Source organism: Homarus americanus, unplaced genomic scaffold (genome assembly GCF_018991925.1).
Source record: "Homarus americanus isolate GMGI-L3 unplaced genomic scaffold, GMGI_Hamer_2.0 scaffold21597, whole genome shotgun sequence".
Lineage (NCBI taxonomy): Eukaryota > Metazoa > Arthropoda > Malacostraca > Decapoda > Nephropidae > Homarus > Homarus americanus.
Genome location: NW_024730755.1, coordinates 26,197 through 43,276, shown reverse-complemented (window position 1 = coordinate 43,276; position 17,080 = coordinate 26,197). Strand labels below are relative to the sequence as shown.

General features: G+C 36.8%; 1 protein-coding gene and 1 long non-coding RNA gene across 2 annotated transcripts; both read right to left on the bottom strand.

The window, feature by feature from the left end:
• Positions 1 to 748: 748 nt before the first annotated feature.
• Positions 749 to 11,639, bottom strand: LOC121867360. The gene is given in 13 exon segments (XM_042367280.1): positions 749 to 805; positions 4,934 to 4,958; positions 5,745 to 5,854; positions 6,555 to 6,752; positions 6,755 to 6,801; positions 6,804 to 6,964; positions 6,966 to 7,048; positions 7,911 to 7,964; positions 9,610 to 9,812; positions 10,573 to 10,689; positions 10,986 to 11,081; positions 11,234 to 11,499; positions 11,599 to 11,639. Coding segments are annotated over 13 exon segments (1,458 nt in total).
• A 676-nt stretch (positions 11,640 to 12,315) lies between these two features.
• LOC121867361 lies at positions 12,316 to 16,877 on the bottom strand. Its single transcript, XR_006089123.1, has 3 exons — positions 16,606 to 16,877; positions 13,248 to 13,340; positions 12,316 to 12,350 (listed from the first exon to the last, which is right to left on the bottom strand). It is a non-coding gene; the product is annotated as an uncharacterized LOC121867361 (long non-coding RNA).
• Between the last annotated feature and the right edge of the window lie 203 nt (positions 16,878 to 17,080).

The window sequence follows — 17,080 nt, the reverse complement described above, 5'->3', positions numbered from 1 at the left end:
CACCGAGTAAGCATAAAGCGAAAAAAGAGATCTGTTGAAAATAAAAATATTGACATTAGTGATATAAACAGGATGATAATTGAAAACCAAATTATGATAATGGCAGTACAGAATTAGATGATAAAACATTATGTAACTCCAAAAGGAAAGGGAAGATGTTAAGTTGAAACATAAGAAAGACAATGATATGACTGGGAATAGTGATATCTGTTTGAGAGATGACAAAGATTGTTTAAAGTCAGCTAGTAAAAAGCCAAGTTGGTTGAAGAGGGAAGTGGTTTCAGAATTTATTGAAATCATGGGCAGAGAAGAGGAAACTAACGCCTACCCAGAAAAAGAAACATAAAAGAAAAAGCTGAACAATTAGAGATTTGGAGTGTTGTAATTTTTATTGTGTTTGCAGTGATTATCTGCAGTAATGTAACTGTAAAGTTTGGTTCCTTTCCCCACCCAGCTGTTCATATTACACAAATTGGGTGTTGTTGTTGTTGGGACTATGGCAGGTCTTGCCTCTCACCATTGTGGTCATGGGTTCAGATCTCTGGGTCGAGAAGGTTACAGTATCCAGTGTGACCTTACCAAACATCACAGGTACTAACACTGGACAATGAGGTCATAACAAAGAACAGACCGACCATCTCAATGGCTAGGAAACTGAGAAGATATGAAAATGATATATAGAAACAAACATTTTACTTCAGTGCCACATTTAAAATGAAATGTATTACAACTGGTTTGTCTACCAAATTTAGGCATTTTTACCCTTATAAGTGATATCAATAACTCCAAAGGATTTCATATCAGTCTGGAAAGAGATATTATTTAAAGAATGAAAAATAAAACAAACTATAGTACAGTAATCTAGAGTAAAAACCTCTAATTAGGGACTTTTCAGCACGAAATTCCCAATGAAGGATGTCTTTTGCCCAGTATATTGAGCAGTCGCAGCCAGTAAGATTAGTAATGGGAACATTGTCTGTTATTGATATTGTGGTCAGATGGTGCATGTTGAACTTGGCACACCCATGCAGTTGAACATCCCAGTAATCCAAAACTCTCAGGAGGGTACAGTAGTTGCTGTATGGGATTAGCAGACTGAAAGATGCTGTGCTGTGATTGGTCAAGGCTACCACAGTTGCTGTCCCATGTGAGTTTGAGAATATTGGTAGCCATTCAGACTTCTGGGTGTCGTGCCATCATGTATTTCTTCTGCCGTGGCTAGCACAAAGACTGGCAAATACTGAAGCCCCATAATGAAGGTAAGTTGAATTTCTACATTCAGGTATTGTAACAATATTCATGGTTAAAGATTTATCAACATATCTCTGCTAGACTAAATTCCTTTCTTTGACTTCAGTTTCATAATCTTGTATACTACAGAGATACATGGAAAATAAATTTCACCAACTTAACCATGATTATTTAAAAAATATATTTTTTTCTATTCATAACTGTTTCTGAGTCCTTCCAACATAATGCTCTGCATGTTCTTGTACAGTAAACCCTGTTAATAATGGACAAATTCAAGCCAGTCCCATCCCTTATTGGGAGGATTCCTTTCTCCGTGTGTTCGACATAAATTAATACACTGTACATTACAATTTTCATATTTCATTCCCAGCCATCAAATTGCAAATCTTATATGGTCCTTACTGTAAATGAGGCACTTCTCCTCAAAACTAAATTCCACTCAAAAACAGGGAGTGAATCAAAGAGGACCAAAACATGAAGATCCTAAGAATAATGAGAAATTAAGGAGGCTTTGACAGAATACTACGATCTGCTGAATGAGAGTTTGACTGGGCTGGACAACCAAGAAACAGTGGGTTCAGTATAATCCAGGGACATTCTCCATGGATTGAAAGAGAATGATTGAAGAAAATGACTGAATTATTGAATAATGGAGAGACTGTGGATAGTCAGACAAATATTGAAAGCATCAGATGATAGTGACCGAGGTGACATTAATTCTAAGAAGGGTTAGTTTCATCCAAATTGTTTAAGCTCAAAGTTCAAAAGAGTCCTGGCCTGAGAGTGTAAGAGAGTTATGCAACAGGCTCAAAACTTCTTAAATCCTGTTCTGCAGATGTTTGTATGAAAAAAAGATCTCCAATGACTGGAATATGGTTTATGAGTCCTATGTATAATCAAAAGAGGCAATCACCACTGCACAAACAACGACAGGCTGCTGAATTTAACTGGCATAGTCTCTAAAGTGCTAGATTATACAGAATACATCATCTACAATGGAACAGCATCATGCAGGAATGTCAGTACAGTTTTATGCCCAGATGCTCCTGCTTGAAGGTTGTCTTTCGATCGACCATATCCTTCATATACTTGGTTGTCACGTCTGTGTCAATTTCCTCAACATACACTGGCAACGTGATGTCTATTATATGGTTTGCTATCTGACCTAATACTTAACTTCAGTAATGAGAATTTGATTAAGTGTCTAAATCTGCATTCAAGAACCAAATTTTCAGTAAGAAGGGGTACTCTCCTATACTCGCCCACATCTTTGGTCGTTTAGTCCTGCTGCATGACTAGTGTCTCCTACTTTTTTATGAAATATTTCCAGTTTTTATGAGAACTCATGTAAAACAGCTTAGGACAACAACACACATAATGCACAGTTTATTAATTCAACATTGATTATGTTTATAAGTGATAGACTGATCCTGAAATCCCATTTAAGATAAAGCCTGTAGTTAGGCAGGTCATGTAATAAACCTGCCCTTCAGGATGAACCAGGGTAACCTAACATTGATGGCTAGAACTAATCTTATGATTACTTACAGTTAATCACAAAATTAGTAATCCTCCCCACAACAACTATCACCATAAAAGATATAATTACAGCTATATGTTTAAGCCAAATTTGGGTTATTACTTTGGTCCCCAAATTCAAATACTGTAGTATGATACATGCTTCTCATGTCCCAAAATTTAGACAATCTCATTATTTTTTGGGGGACAGTACAATATTATTTTAGGGATGGGAAGATTATGTCCTTCATGAGTACCATACTTTGTTATTTTTATAAGGGCTGGTGCAGATCAGAAAAATCCACATACAAAGATGGCACCAGATATTTTGTTTAAAAGTACTACATGATCTTGATGGAGTTCAGGTACAACATTCAATATCTCAGGTGAGTAAAGTTGCCTCCTTGAAGATGGTCTTTATTGCTTACAGTATTTACAAGGGACTCGGGTTCCCATTGTCAGATTTCAATGGGGTTTTCATCATTTAGTTTCATTAACCACGTCCTTGGTAGCCAACTCCTCTTAACATACGTTAATGTACAGTTATACCAATCACAGGTTGTTCTGTTCACTTCACTGAGTGATGTCTGTACTTCACCTTGTTTCCACCACGTTATATACTGTATTTGGAATGTGGAACATCATCGATGGAGGCGCTTAAGAAGGGTTGTAGTTGACCATGGCAACCCTTTCAGGCTATGACTGAGGAAGAATTTCTAGGGAGGATTAAATTTGGGCAAGATTGTATCCATCACCTAATCCAGAGAATTGAACACCATTTATCTGATGCTCTTGACAATAGAGGTAATTAATGCAAACTCAGAATTTGTATTTAAAATATTACACTGGATCTCTTTAAGTAGAACTAATTTGGGCAGACAGCGTCAGAGTTCAAGGAAGAAGAGTGCAGACTTTCCTGGTTCCAGAAATGCATCTCTTGCTAATTCACTTTTCTGAGTTGCAGTCCACCACTAGTAATGAAATCAGTAAACAAGTTTTATTGTATTCTTGTAATATCCAATAAGCTCTTAATAATTACACAAGCTACAGTAAATAATAAATTCAGCATTAGTTCATTGTTATTTTATTGCTGTTCACCCCCTAGCAGAATTCTCCTGTTATACAGTACTGTACCGTACAGTACAGTACTGTACTGTATTGTATTTAGTGTTGTGTTACTGGTCAGTGTTATTGTAGTAGACACATGATATGGTGATACCATCATTTAGAAATCCCCTTTGCTATTCTTTGCATCTTTCGAAAGTTCCACAATACTGTAATCGTTCTTCTATGGAACATATAAATTAGTACTGTACAGTTTGAGGTTGTTATAGCTACAAAGTGATTCATAGTTAATGGTGTGGATAATCACAACTCTCTATTGTATAACACTGTATGGTACAGGCTGTGTAAATAATGTGAAGCATTTACTTGTCCAGGCAAGTGACATGAAATTTACTTGCGAGGATATTTTCTTACTTGGCCTGACAAATTTTATAGGAAATTTGCCTTTTACCCTCATCGGTTGTTACCTTAAATATCATAATATAAATATTGTATGATAGATAAAATACGAAGAATTGTATCTATTCTTTGAGGCGTCCATCCGCAACTAATTAGCTGGCCTGTTACAAACTGATCCCAGGCCTTAGTTGCAAGCTTTGACAGAACAGACTATAGTGAGATGTGGCTGGCAATGAATGGCAGGTCGTTTCTTAGACCTAAGAAGGTGATATTTAGTCAAATGACATGGTGGTAGAACCAACCAAGTCATGCAGATTTGCTTAGTCCTCCATTTTAGGTTTATGGCTGCAATGGAGAGAATTAACTAATAACCTGGTTAGTTGTAACTAATCAGAAAGGTTAGTTGCAGTCACCAACATCAGGGTGCTCTGGGTCCATCTCAAATGCTTGGTGTGTAGTTTACGTCAGTTGTCTAGTGGAAGGCATTATATCATAAGAGAACTTCAGTTAACAAGTTAGATTGTTTAATTAATACATTATCACTATACAAAACAACAGTAGTAAAATTATATACAAGCAGGACTGCCTAAGACTTTTTAAATCTTCATCACCATGAGCATGTTTGAGAAGGCAGTGGACATCCCTTGACATGGTTGATGTGAAACCAACAATGTTTTGTTTTAATCCGAGTTTTGGGTACTGTCGCTCCATTCTGGCACTGGAACCTGAAAGAAAAAAAATAATTAAAATTTTAAGAAATGAGCCACTCTGTGTATTGACTGATGAGATTGATCTATTATAAGACTATTGAGAGGTTGGAGAGTGAATATAATTACATATCAAAGATTTACAGGATGAAACCCATGCAGGTATTATGTCCTGCTGCATTACCTATTAATTATTTACTCTAATATTACTAGTAACTATAATTATTACATTAAAGATTGTCATGATAGGACCCATGTATAATATCAGGTCATATTACATTAGCCATTCATCATTTACTGGCATCTAGGGTTATGCAAGCTTAGATGGCAAACTTGATATGCATATAATTGTTCATGTAGTTTAATTTTTCTTTAAGATAAATACTGAACTTTCAACTTGGTTCTCACACTAACAAGAATATTATTTACACATGATATGACTTTACTGTTGAGGTGAAATTAAGAGTTGTGTTATGTCTCCTCGATCACCATTTGTGGTTGGCAGACTTCATGAAGTTTAAACATTGTAAAATCTCTCAATATAATAATACATAGTATACAGTATTGCCATATTAAGGAAACTAAACATTAAGCCTTAATAATCATATACAGGAAATAAAATGCACCATATTAAGCTTATACATGTGAGAAAGAAGACCAATAGTTTACAATTTCTTTTCTATAATCATTCAAACTTTACATTTCTTACCATATGTTCTTTCTACTAAAAACAGCTAAATGATGGGTACAGTATTTATGAAATAAAATCTGCTGCTAGTAGAGTGACCACAGATGTCAACTTACTTGAATGACTTCCGTTGTAAAATGTTGAATATGTGCTTGTGGTTCCTGAGCAGTGTTTGTAGTCCTCCCTCTTTCTTTAATGCCGACAGTTGGTTTGATTCCATCGTTAGCTATGTCATCAGCGATCCTACCACCACGGTCCCAATTTACAAAGGCAGTCTTGCTTACCTCAACCTGCGGTAATACCAATGCTGTACACGTGCTTTAATTCTGAATCCACATCACAACAATTGATAAAATAATCTTTTGTACACTCACTCCAAAAATAAATATATGTACAGTATATGCAGAAAATCTAAAAATGTATACACAGCCTTACAGATTTTGTGGCAATACAATACTGCAGTACAACATTGTCATCACTAGTTATTGGCACATCAACAAGTGAGGACAATGTTGTTTAATACAAATATTCACTTGATCGCCACAAATCTGTAAGGTAATGAGTATAATTTTGTCAAGACCTCCTGGATATACTTTACAATGGAAACTAGAGGATGAAAATATTTGTAAAAAATATTCATATTTTCATTTAAAACCAAATAGTATAATGATGGGTCAAGGATACTGAAAAAAAGCCAGATAAAATTACACCCAGAAGGCTGCCTAAGGATAACTGGAGTTTAGCTGGTTGGCTAAGTGACATACAAGTACATGTTTCAGGTTGTGGTAACAAATCTTAACAGTAACAAACAATACTTGACAACTCTTGATACATTACCTGAATTATGTGTTTCTTTTCATGAGCATTTTGCCACTGTCGATACTAGATCTTCCTGACACCATGCTCTAACTGTGTACAGTTCGCACAGGCTGTACAGCTGCACGAGCTTTAAAGTTTTCTGACCACAAGGCATCAGTATGATTTTCATGTTCACTTTTTATGCCCATGACTCTCCAGCTATTAACATTTTGATTCTCTGTATTATTCATACCAGTGTGAGTTCTCTCTCTTATAAACTCATCGATCTTCTGAAATGTTTGATGGGACTGTGATATGTTCTTTCCTGTCCAATCAAACACACTCTCTTAGTGGAAGGAATCCTTAATTTATCTTGCCAGACTCAAAGCCACAAACAGTCCCAATTTCTTTGATATATTCCAGATAATCTGAGTACTGGCTTCTTCCTGCACATTTCCTTGTACCTGCAGTCAAGTCATGGGCACAACATGGGATGACAAAACGAGTTGTGTATCTAGACTTGGCAGCAATGACAACAAGGGGTTAGCTCATCTGAATGGTTTCCAATTAGCCAATCATACTGAGGGAAAAGATTCTTGTCAGATGGTTCAATGACTCCTTCCTAAAATAAATGAAAGAGATATCTGTAATGAAGAACACTGGAAAGAAGCATGACATTTTATGGCCGATGCTATTTGCATTCTAAAGCAAGATACACTGTCCTGTCAGATCAGTGTAAACTGCTGCATGTGCAACTAGTGAATATACCAAGTCAAGCTGGGGTTACCAAGGTAAAGAGAGAGATGGTTGAACATCAAGAGGCAAGACTAGGAACAAGGCTTTCTTGAATCAAAGGCCTAACTTAGCCTGCAAAGGATCATGAAGCACAATGACAAGGCAATGTAGACTCACAGGTCTCAGTTTCAGCAATGGCCTCTCCTACCTACCTCCTATTACATGGTTTACAGTTGGGCCAGGAGTTATCTTGTTTCTATGCTTGTAGTACAATATTACTAAGTACAGCTCAGTACCAGTCACCCACTGTATGCTTCATAAAATCTCAACAACAATATATGGATTAAAATTTACTTCTGTATACTGTACAATATTCCCTCTAAGCTGTGTGGCTGCCTACACAGCAATCAAACTGCACATTGCCTTCATAGTGGTACACACAAAATCTATTCAGCAGGTGATGAAAAGATTAAGACCTTGCTATATATTGTATTGTACCCTGAATCAACTGACTAGAAAAACTGCTTCAGTATATTCAATGATGGATGCAGAAAATAATATACTACCTTCAACTTTGTGTGTTCGGAAACATATCCCAGATGTTACGCTTATGTCTATGTCAAGCCCTTGATGTCCTTCGACAGGATGTGAACAAGTAGGCCATTGCCACAACCTAAGTCAACAAAGGTTTGATGTGTACTTAGTCCTTTCTGTTTCTTTCCTGTTCCATACTAAAATCAATATGTGGCGATGGCAATATCCTCGAACACATATTTCTGAAGGTCTGTTGATTCAGGCCATATCTGGAAACAAAAGTATCATGAAATACTATCAAACCTCTAATTCACAGCAAGAAATTCAGTAGATCCTGAACTCTACAGCAGGGAGGAAAGTTATCCCCACCACCTTAGTGCAAGAGGAGGAAATAATGTATTGTCTGTCAAGTATTCCTGGAGAGTGGTAGATTCAGGGTGTATTTTTATTTTTTATTTTTGCCTTCCCGAACCGCACCCCCAAGGGCTGTCTTGCTCTCCAAGGAAAATTTTAATTATATTCCTTTGGATTCGAGAACATCTCAATGGTATTTTTACTATGCATAATTAAACAAAATGTTAAGTATTCATCTATTTTCATCATTCCACTGCCTGTCATTTATAAACTGAATAGCAGCTAGGAACTAGGTCATTATTGCACTAGCACCACGGACCACACCGGCAGATGCAAACTGAAAATACAGTGACCCCTCGGTTACTGAACTCAATCCGTTCAGAAGTTCGTTGGTTAACTTGACTCCATCTTCAATGGGTTTTTGGGTAATTGGTTCCAACTCACCATTACTTAAATTCAACAAAAATGGTAGAAAAGTTCACTTACTTTGAGGTGTGTATGTGAAGGCTCTGGATGATGATGATGGGAATTGGAAGGGGGTGGAGGAGAAGGAAGAAGAAGGCATTGGGGTGGAAGAGAAGTCACCCCATGGCACCATTTCACCATAAAATTTTAGTTCTCTTGGTGTATTTAAAGATTATTTTCTTTAAATCAACACTGCCTGCATTATATATTGTCAATATGTAAAATATATTTCAAAATGACCAATAATTTGCTTGGAAACACAGAAAAAATAGAGTTGAAGAGAGTCTCAAGCAAGATGTTACCTCAGTGAAAACAGAGAGACTAACACCTGTTTGCTGTGTTAGAGGCTGGATGCCGCACATTAAAACTAGTCTTTACCTTCAATTATGTTCAATAATTGTTAAAATGACTAAAAAATTGAATATTAAACTTTAAAATTATTGAATAGTATAAACTTCTTGATATTTACTAAAATAGTAAGGAATTTAGCCCTAAAACCGATTAATGTATTGGCGGATACTGCTGGTTGCCGGTCAGTGCAAGCGAAACCATGTTGAGATTAGGTTCGTAGAAATTAATTGAAGTCCTTATGGAAGGCAGTTCGTTAACCGGCGTTAGTTAAGCGGTCACTGTATAAAACGTGTTGGAAGGTGTTTCATCTGTTACAACCACGATATAGCAAGATTTTGACCGCTACTCTTTGCATGTAATGGTGTTGCTCTGCTAAGCAAAATCTGAAATGGCCCTGGGTTCATTATACTTGCCTCATCTTTAAGAAAATAGCTGATGATATTTTACTGTTGGGCATAAACAGAGATGTTCCAATCCATTTATGTTTTGAGGAAAGAAAGTACCCTTTCTTTCATAACTATTTCCAGGTATGGTTGAAAAAGTAGCATGTTGCACAACAACTGCACTGTTCTGGGAATCTAGAGCTGCACAGTACTTCACATGAGCCATTTAAGAACACTCATCATCCTTAAAATACCTTAATGCAGCCATATCTGATTGAGAGTAGACTCTTAATTTTTTTGGTACTCCCCCAAATTTACAATCACTTGTACAACTTCAATAAACATATAAAGTTTAATTCACCTTCACCAACGACTGTCCATATTTGATCTTCAGTTTCTGATATAACTGGTTATATTCTTGAACATCTACAAGTCTGAGGGATCCTTTATTCTCCACAGTCCCATCTTCATCTACCTCACCAGTCCACTTCATCAACTTGGGAAGGACATTCTTCTGCACCCACACAATATTGGCTTCTCCTTCAAGTGAACTGCCATCTTTATCTGAAGTAACACAAATAATACAGATACTTTACTGGATATATAGGTATTACTATGTACACCTGCTCTTAGGTGATGAAATGTAAGGAGGTATGATGTAATCTAAGAGGGTCAATCTGAGAATATTGTGGATCATGCACAAAAAAAGGAATGAAAGACAAATTTATGGGCATGTTATGCCAGGGAAATGAGAAAGAGAGCTCTGGGATGAACAAAATAATTTCATTGAAAGCAACAGTGTAAAAGACAGTGACAATAATAGAAAATTTAAAACTCCTGCCATTAAAACATGGACTGGGACTCTTACCACACATGACTTAAGGCATTCTAATGTAGATGTAAGCATATCCACATAAAATGAACCATTATTTCTTCCCTAAAGTCCTACTATTGTACATTACTGTGAAATTAGGAAACACCCTTGTGGTTCTTGGACATGTTAGACCAGAGGCTATCATACTGTTAACAGGACATTCTGGAAAGAGCGCAGGACCATTAGGTCTCCACCATCATCTCTAAGTCTGATTCCCTAACTGAGCTCTACAGTAGTCTGCCTTACCATGTGATGATAGCATCTCCCATACTAGGTACTGTTATGTACCCTAAAATGGCATTTCAAGAGACAGTAATTGTAGATCAAGCTCTACTTACCCTACTAAATACCACCACTCACCAAACCAAAATACTGTACTGTACACACCAACATTTACTGAGTTTCTGCATTGTATGCATGAAATTAAAAACAACTGTCTTAAGACCTTACCTGTAAAATATGAAAGACTAATTCTGTCTTGGTAAAGAAGAAAGTAGTTGACACGTGGGATAACACTGGGTGTGATGGTGCTTGTGGCAGCCAAGTAACAGCACATCTCTTTTCCATCTGAAGCAAAGATTAATGTACACTAAATAAAATACAGTAACCTGCAGCTGGATAAGGACAGCCTCTAGCACTGACAGACTCTGTCCTGGGTGTTTAGTTGTCAGAGGGCAATTGTTTATGATCCTTGGGCCATAAAATGTAGCTAATGAAGCCAAATATTGAAGAAAAAAACAACAACATATATTTTCCTTAAATCAGTACTTACTACATTCTATGTACAGGATACTTAAACTCAAATATTATTAGCTAACATACCCAAGACATATTGTAAATTTTAAAATAAATTCATAACTTACCCATAAGGACAACTTCTAAAGGAGTAAATTTCTTGAGTACTTTAGGTAGTATTCTCCTGATCACAGCAATCCTTATGTGTTGACATCCAAGAGGTCCTGCCAAGGTATCTTCAACTGTCTATTTTTACTAAAGTAGTTTTGGGCAACTGGGCTTCACTCTGCTCTTTACAGTTATCATCTTCATCAACTTCTTTAGTTTTGTCCTGAGACCAATTTTATTACCATAAATCACTCTTTTTCTTGTATACTTCTAAATCCTTCTTTAAACAAAACATCCTTAATCATATCTATCTGCTTAAGTTCAGGTTCAAAGTCTTTATCTTGATCAAGTATGTTATTGGTACTGCTGGAAGGTGTCTCCACATCTATGGCATCATGAATATTGATGTCACACTCTGAGAAGGTTTCATCTTGGTAAATGTTAGCTGGAGTTCTCTTACATTTATCCACTTCATCAACAAAATTATAAGACTTTGTCCTCAAAGGGATTTCACTACATTCTGTCTTGAGAAAACTTCATGGGAAACCGATCCATAAATTGACAGTTCCACATATTCTACGGTTAATGATATGTGGCTTCTCGTGTAGATTCTTACTGCACCCCAAAACTGACGGGCAAAGCTTCCAGAGGTAATTTTCAATAATTTTCTCCATGCTAATCTGAGGAAAGATATTTACAAATTATCTTTTTGAACTAAGTACATGGGATTATGTGGAAGGGACAGAAGATGAGTGGAATCCAGAGAAAAAAGAATCTAAAGGCATTTCAAAATGAAGGAGGAAAAATAAAATGCTAAAGTATGAAATATCATCTTCTGACCAAGGAACAGACAAGTTATCTGTAAGATTCTACTGCACTAGTAAGCCTGATAAACCACTTCAGTCCAGTTCAACTCAGTGTCCTAAATGAACAGGAGATAATGAGCTAAGTCCAGACTCTTGTTATGAAACTGAACTTCATGATCAATTCCCCATTCATAACATCGTCAGGTAACTGCAACTCTGTACAGTAACCACAGCCAAGTTGAACGGGGCGTATTACATCTTATATGAACTGATTCAGTTGGATGCATTTAGTGTGTATGATCTTATCAAATGCTCTTAGGATGGCTTCATGAATGTTTTCTTAATACTGTAACTGTGCTGCACTTACCTTTCTTGCCAAAACTATTTAAATTAAAATAAATTTTGTACCAGCATATTGCACTTCATTCCCCTATTGGTTGCAATTGTGTCACATTTTCATTTTTCAGATGGGTGATATTATTCCTTATACTCATAAATATCTACCCAAAATAATCTGTGTACTTACCTGATACTGCAACAACAGTCTTCCTCAATGGTTTACTCTTGGGCTTTGGAGTACTGAAAAGAATAATATGTATTAGAGCACTGATTACAAGGAATTGTCATCAGTTAAGATAATAATTTACAGACTACTGTACTGTACTGTTCTGTACTGTACTGTATGGCCCTGGCCAAGAGAGCTAAATGGACCAGAAAGTCATCCCTATTACAATAGGTTGTATCAAATATTTTCAGATGCATCTTCCAGTACTGTATACAATACTAACAGAATGGAAATGGTCACTGTTGGAGACAAGTTTACACTGTGTTAGGGTTGCCATATCTGAACATTAAAGAGGGCGTTCAATCCCCGAGTTCCTGTATTTACCCCATCCCTGGTTGTACAAACCACCTGTAGTGCTCAAGTCACCCTTGTAGTACTGTAGTTCCATGTTTGAACTACAGTACACCATCAGTCACTAGGGGTCACCAATAAAACATTATCACTTGCATAATGAAAACCATAATGTTATCAAACAACTGTTTCACTTTACACCATTCTGTCAAAATCAAATATATAGAAAGATGAACCTAGTAAACTCCGAAAACAACAACAAATTTAATTAGGGAAATGTGTTGGCCTGAAGCATGGGTTCCTATTTACTTTTAATGGCAATCTATGACTTATAGTATGTAAAATTTCACCAGGGTTTCAACCCCATGATCTAAGGCAGCACTGGTTCTCAAAGCAACATTTAGCTCATAGTTCAAAGTGTGAACTTGAAACTGGTGCAATGGATGAACAGCCACTTTGTAGTATATAATACACTTTTCTTCAAGGCAGTTTTATTACTGTACTGTACCACTAGATGCAGTAGAGTACTGTACATCACAGCAGAGAACTGCCGGCATTATCATACAGTGTTTAGTTGTGGGAAACTCAGATAAGATTAAAGGCCATAGTAGCTACCTTACCTTCTTCACAATCCACCTTGAATCTTCCACTGCCCGATGTATGATCTGAGATATTCGTTCTGGATCCGTTTCATCAGAATGTTGATTAAAGCCCTACAGTGTAATGGAAAATCCAACAATTAGTACTACACTGCAGAGCACACCATACATTATGATATCTTTTACATCATTATGGTCTTAAAATTTGCAAAGAATGTTATGTCAGAAGCCAAATACCCAATCCTGTACATACTGTATTTTAGGAATAAGATCATTAACTTCTTTGTCTGGTAATCCAAAATTTTAGAAATTATGTGGATAGCAAATAAAGGTGTGTAATGGTGTATTGTTGTGTTTTTATTGTACTTTATTACTGCATAGTACAGGGTATGTGTTTCTACATGGAAAAGGAAAAAAGAGACCTGCTATAGTTGGGTGTACAGTAATCAAGTTATACATGCAGCAAGGAATAAACCACTGAGCATCACTACAATCTCTTTTTTATATATACAAGTATAGCCCACCCATGCACAGGTCATCAACCCACAATGGGCCTGGGGGCAAAAAAAAAAAAAAAAAAAGAGAGAGAGGAGAAAAGACTGTTAATCTACACTGCGAAGATGCCGGAAAACCAGCTTTTTGAAGTGAGACAGAGTGTATGAGTATGGAAACAGAAGAAGGCAGAGAATTCCACAGTTTGGCTGTGTGAGGAAAGAAGGAGGTACTAAACAGGTTATCCTAGTGTGACCGACATCCATGGAGAAAGCGGTGGGCACGCGGGCAAGACAAGTGTTCCGAGCCCACGGCCTTGCGGCAGTAAACAAGATGCCAAATCCACTGAACATTGCCGTTAAAGTACAGTACCTGTAAAGAGAAAGAGTGAAGCAACATTACAGTGAGAAAGGGAAGAGAGATTATCAATATATATATATATATATATATATATATATATATATATATATATATATATATATATATATATATATATATATATATATATATATATATATATATATATATATATATATATATATATATATTATACACATAGCTCTCCCGACTTACAATGGGGTGAGGACCGACATCCAGGTTGCAAGTCGAAATGGTGGTAGTTGGAAATGTAGGACAGCGTGTGACGTATTCCTCCCCCATACGCCCTCGCCTCAGTCTCCATTGCTGGCGTGTTTTTGTGTGTTGCAATGCCTAAGCGACCAGCTACTAAAACTCCCAGCAATGTTGCTAAGAGATCAGGTGTGGCGGTTACGATGGACGTGAAATTGAATATCGTAAAAAGGCGTGAACACGGAGAAGGAACTTCAGTGATTGGGCGCGTGCACGGCAGCTCCCTCTATGGTGCGTTCTATAGTTAAGCGCCCGACAAGATCAGGGAGATGGCCGGGTCTGCAACACCACTGATGGCTACGAGTGACGAGGTTCCTTGATGCTGAGATGGAAAGTATGGAGTGAATATTGAGCAAGTGGATTGACAAACAAACCAACGCCTTAAAAACACCTTTATGTAATGCATGGATTCAACAGCTTTCAGTGCAAATTGACAGCGATAATGAGAGTGAAGTGGCTGATGACCCCAGCCTCCTCTCACCCCAGTAAGCCTTCACCTCTCCTAATGCAAACTTCAGCAAGCAAGCAAAACAGCACATCAGAGTAAATTAACAGACTACGTTTAAAATTTACTTCAAACACCTACACACATAAACATATAACGCAATAAACTCAAAGTGTTTGTTATTGAAGATTATTTGATATTATGCCCTTGATTCTTTATTTATTTTATGTTCTATACAGTATGTATTGAGTAAAACAAGTGTTAAAATCTGACGGCAGTGACCACGATGCCTGTAGCCTATTTACATTATTTCTTATGGGAGAAATTGCTTCCGCTACTCGCAATTTCGATATTTGCAACTGAGTTTCATGCCCGTAACCTTTGCAATAAGTGAGGCAGCCCTGTATATTTTTACAAGGCATGAAAACATATATCTACTCCAGAATAATTTCCGGTACTTTGATAGTAGTTCACACAACATTCCTACCCCAAATCTATTATCACATTCGAAAAAGACGTCTAATTTTAGATAATTTTCTTCTATTATATTACCAGTGATTCTTGGGCTGCATACAAAAGGTTATGTGATCATGGTTACGAACACTACAAGATTAATCACTCTGAGAATTCTATAGATCAAGCCCAGCCCGATATATACACGCAAACAATTGAGAGGGTTTGGCGTGACTTAAAGGGTGGATGAAAGGTCTGGCATCTGGAAACACTTCCTAAGGCAATACAAGAATCTTCGGTGTTGTACTTCATTGCTTCTTGAAAAAAGCCCGCCTTTAACCCCCGTTAGCGAGAATCAATGTCAGCCACCTGTACTGATCCCGTTCAGATCAGATTCAGAATCCGACTGACGAATCTGAACCAGGCTCTTCATGTCGATGATCCACCTCCGCCAACTCGAATTTCTGATTCCAATTCGAATAATGTAAGAAATAACAGTGATTCCCTCATATGGTGAGAGTCTGGTTAGTAAAACACCGTGAGGATTAGGTTAGGTTAGGTTGGATTATGTTAGGTTAGGTCATTCATAAAGGTTAGGTTTATATGTTTTTCTAGTTTTTTTTTTTTTTTTTTGGTGTGTTTTGTGTTTACTGGCCATGATTTTTGTGGAAGATGCTTGTTTCTCTCCCCACCTAAAACCCTGGTTCCCAACAGGATCCCTATCTTTTGGGGGTAGAGAATGATAACTAAAAAACAAGCAATTTCCGACGAAATCACGGTCAGAACCAATCAAAACACAAAAACACTAGAAAAACATAGGGTAATTATATTGACTAACCATAAGCAAAATTGATTGAAAACAATTATAAAAACGCCGGATTTTCATTGTTATACCGTAGTGGACACTGTTGTAGTTTGTAAGTATGTTAAAAATAATATTTTAAAAATAAACACTACTTAACATTTGTGGCCATGAAGAACAGACCAAACCAAACAAACCTACCTAACCTTACCTAACGTCCCCGGTATATTAAACAGAAAAACTTACTATGATATGGTGAAATTTGGGCATTTTGGATGCGAGATGATATGGCCGCATCGGCGCTATTCAGCCCCAGAGGTTAGTCCTATATATTAACCTAACATACTTTGACTTTCTAACAGAGTTGTGTGAACTAATGTAAATTTACATAATTTCTTCAAGTTGCTGTTTAAGGGCACCAACTGTCATAAAGTATTACTTCAAGTTATTACCCACTAACATTAATACAAACTACAGTATCAAGTTAGTTAAATTCACATAACATCCACTGAATCACACACTTCTTGTAACACCTATGCACCTACTATATAATTTACCTGTCTTATAGTGTGGAGATAATAAGACTGAGATTCTTTGGGAAGTTTTTGCATTCTTTCAATAGATATTTATAAAGTTGCTTGGAAGTTTCTACTGTGAAGACGTCCTTAAAAACAATGTATTCGCACCATTGTTCAAATTGTAGCTGTTGTTACAGTGTTTCTCAGTTATTAGATGATGGATACGTAAGCAAACGAGTATGTAATAAGTGAGCAAGTAAGATTTATAAAACAAGTGCCTCAGCAGCCACCTCCAGAGCCTTGGCAGCTCCACTCACCGTTACCAATACCTGTAGTCACTACAAGGACACTGTAATAAAGAAACTGTATGCTATATAGCACATATTAGATTGATTGATATATTAAAATATAGATTCATAAATTTATCAATTAAAATCATGGAAGTTTATATTTGGTTCGGCATGTGAAGTAGTTGTAATGTTGTTTACAAAGGAGTTACCAGACCGGAAAAACA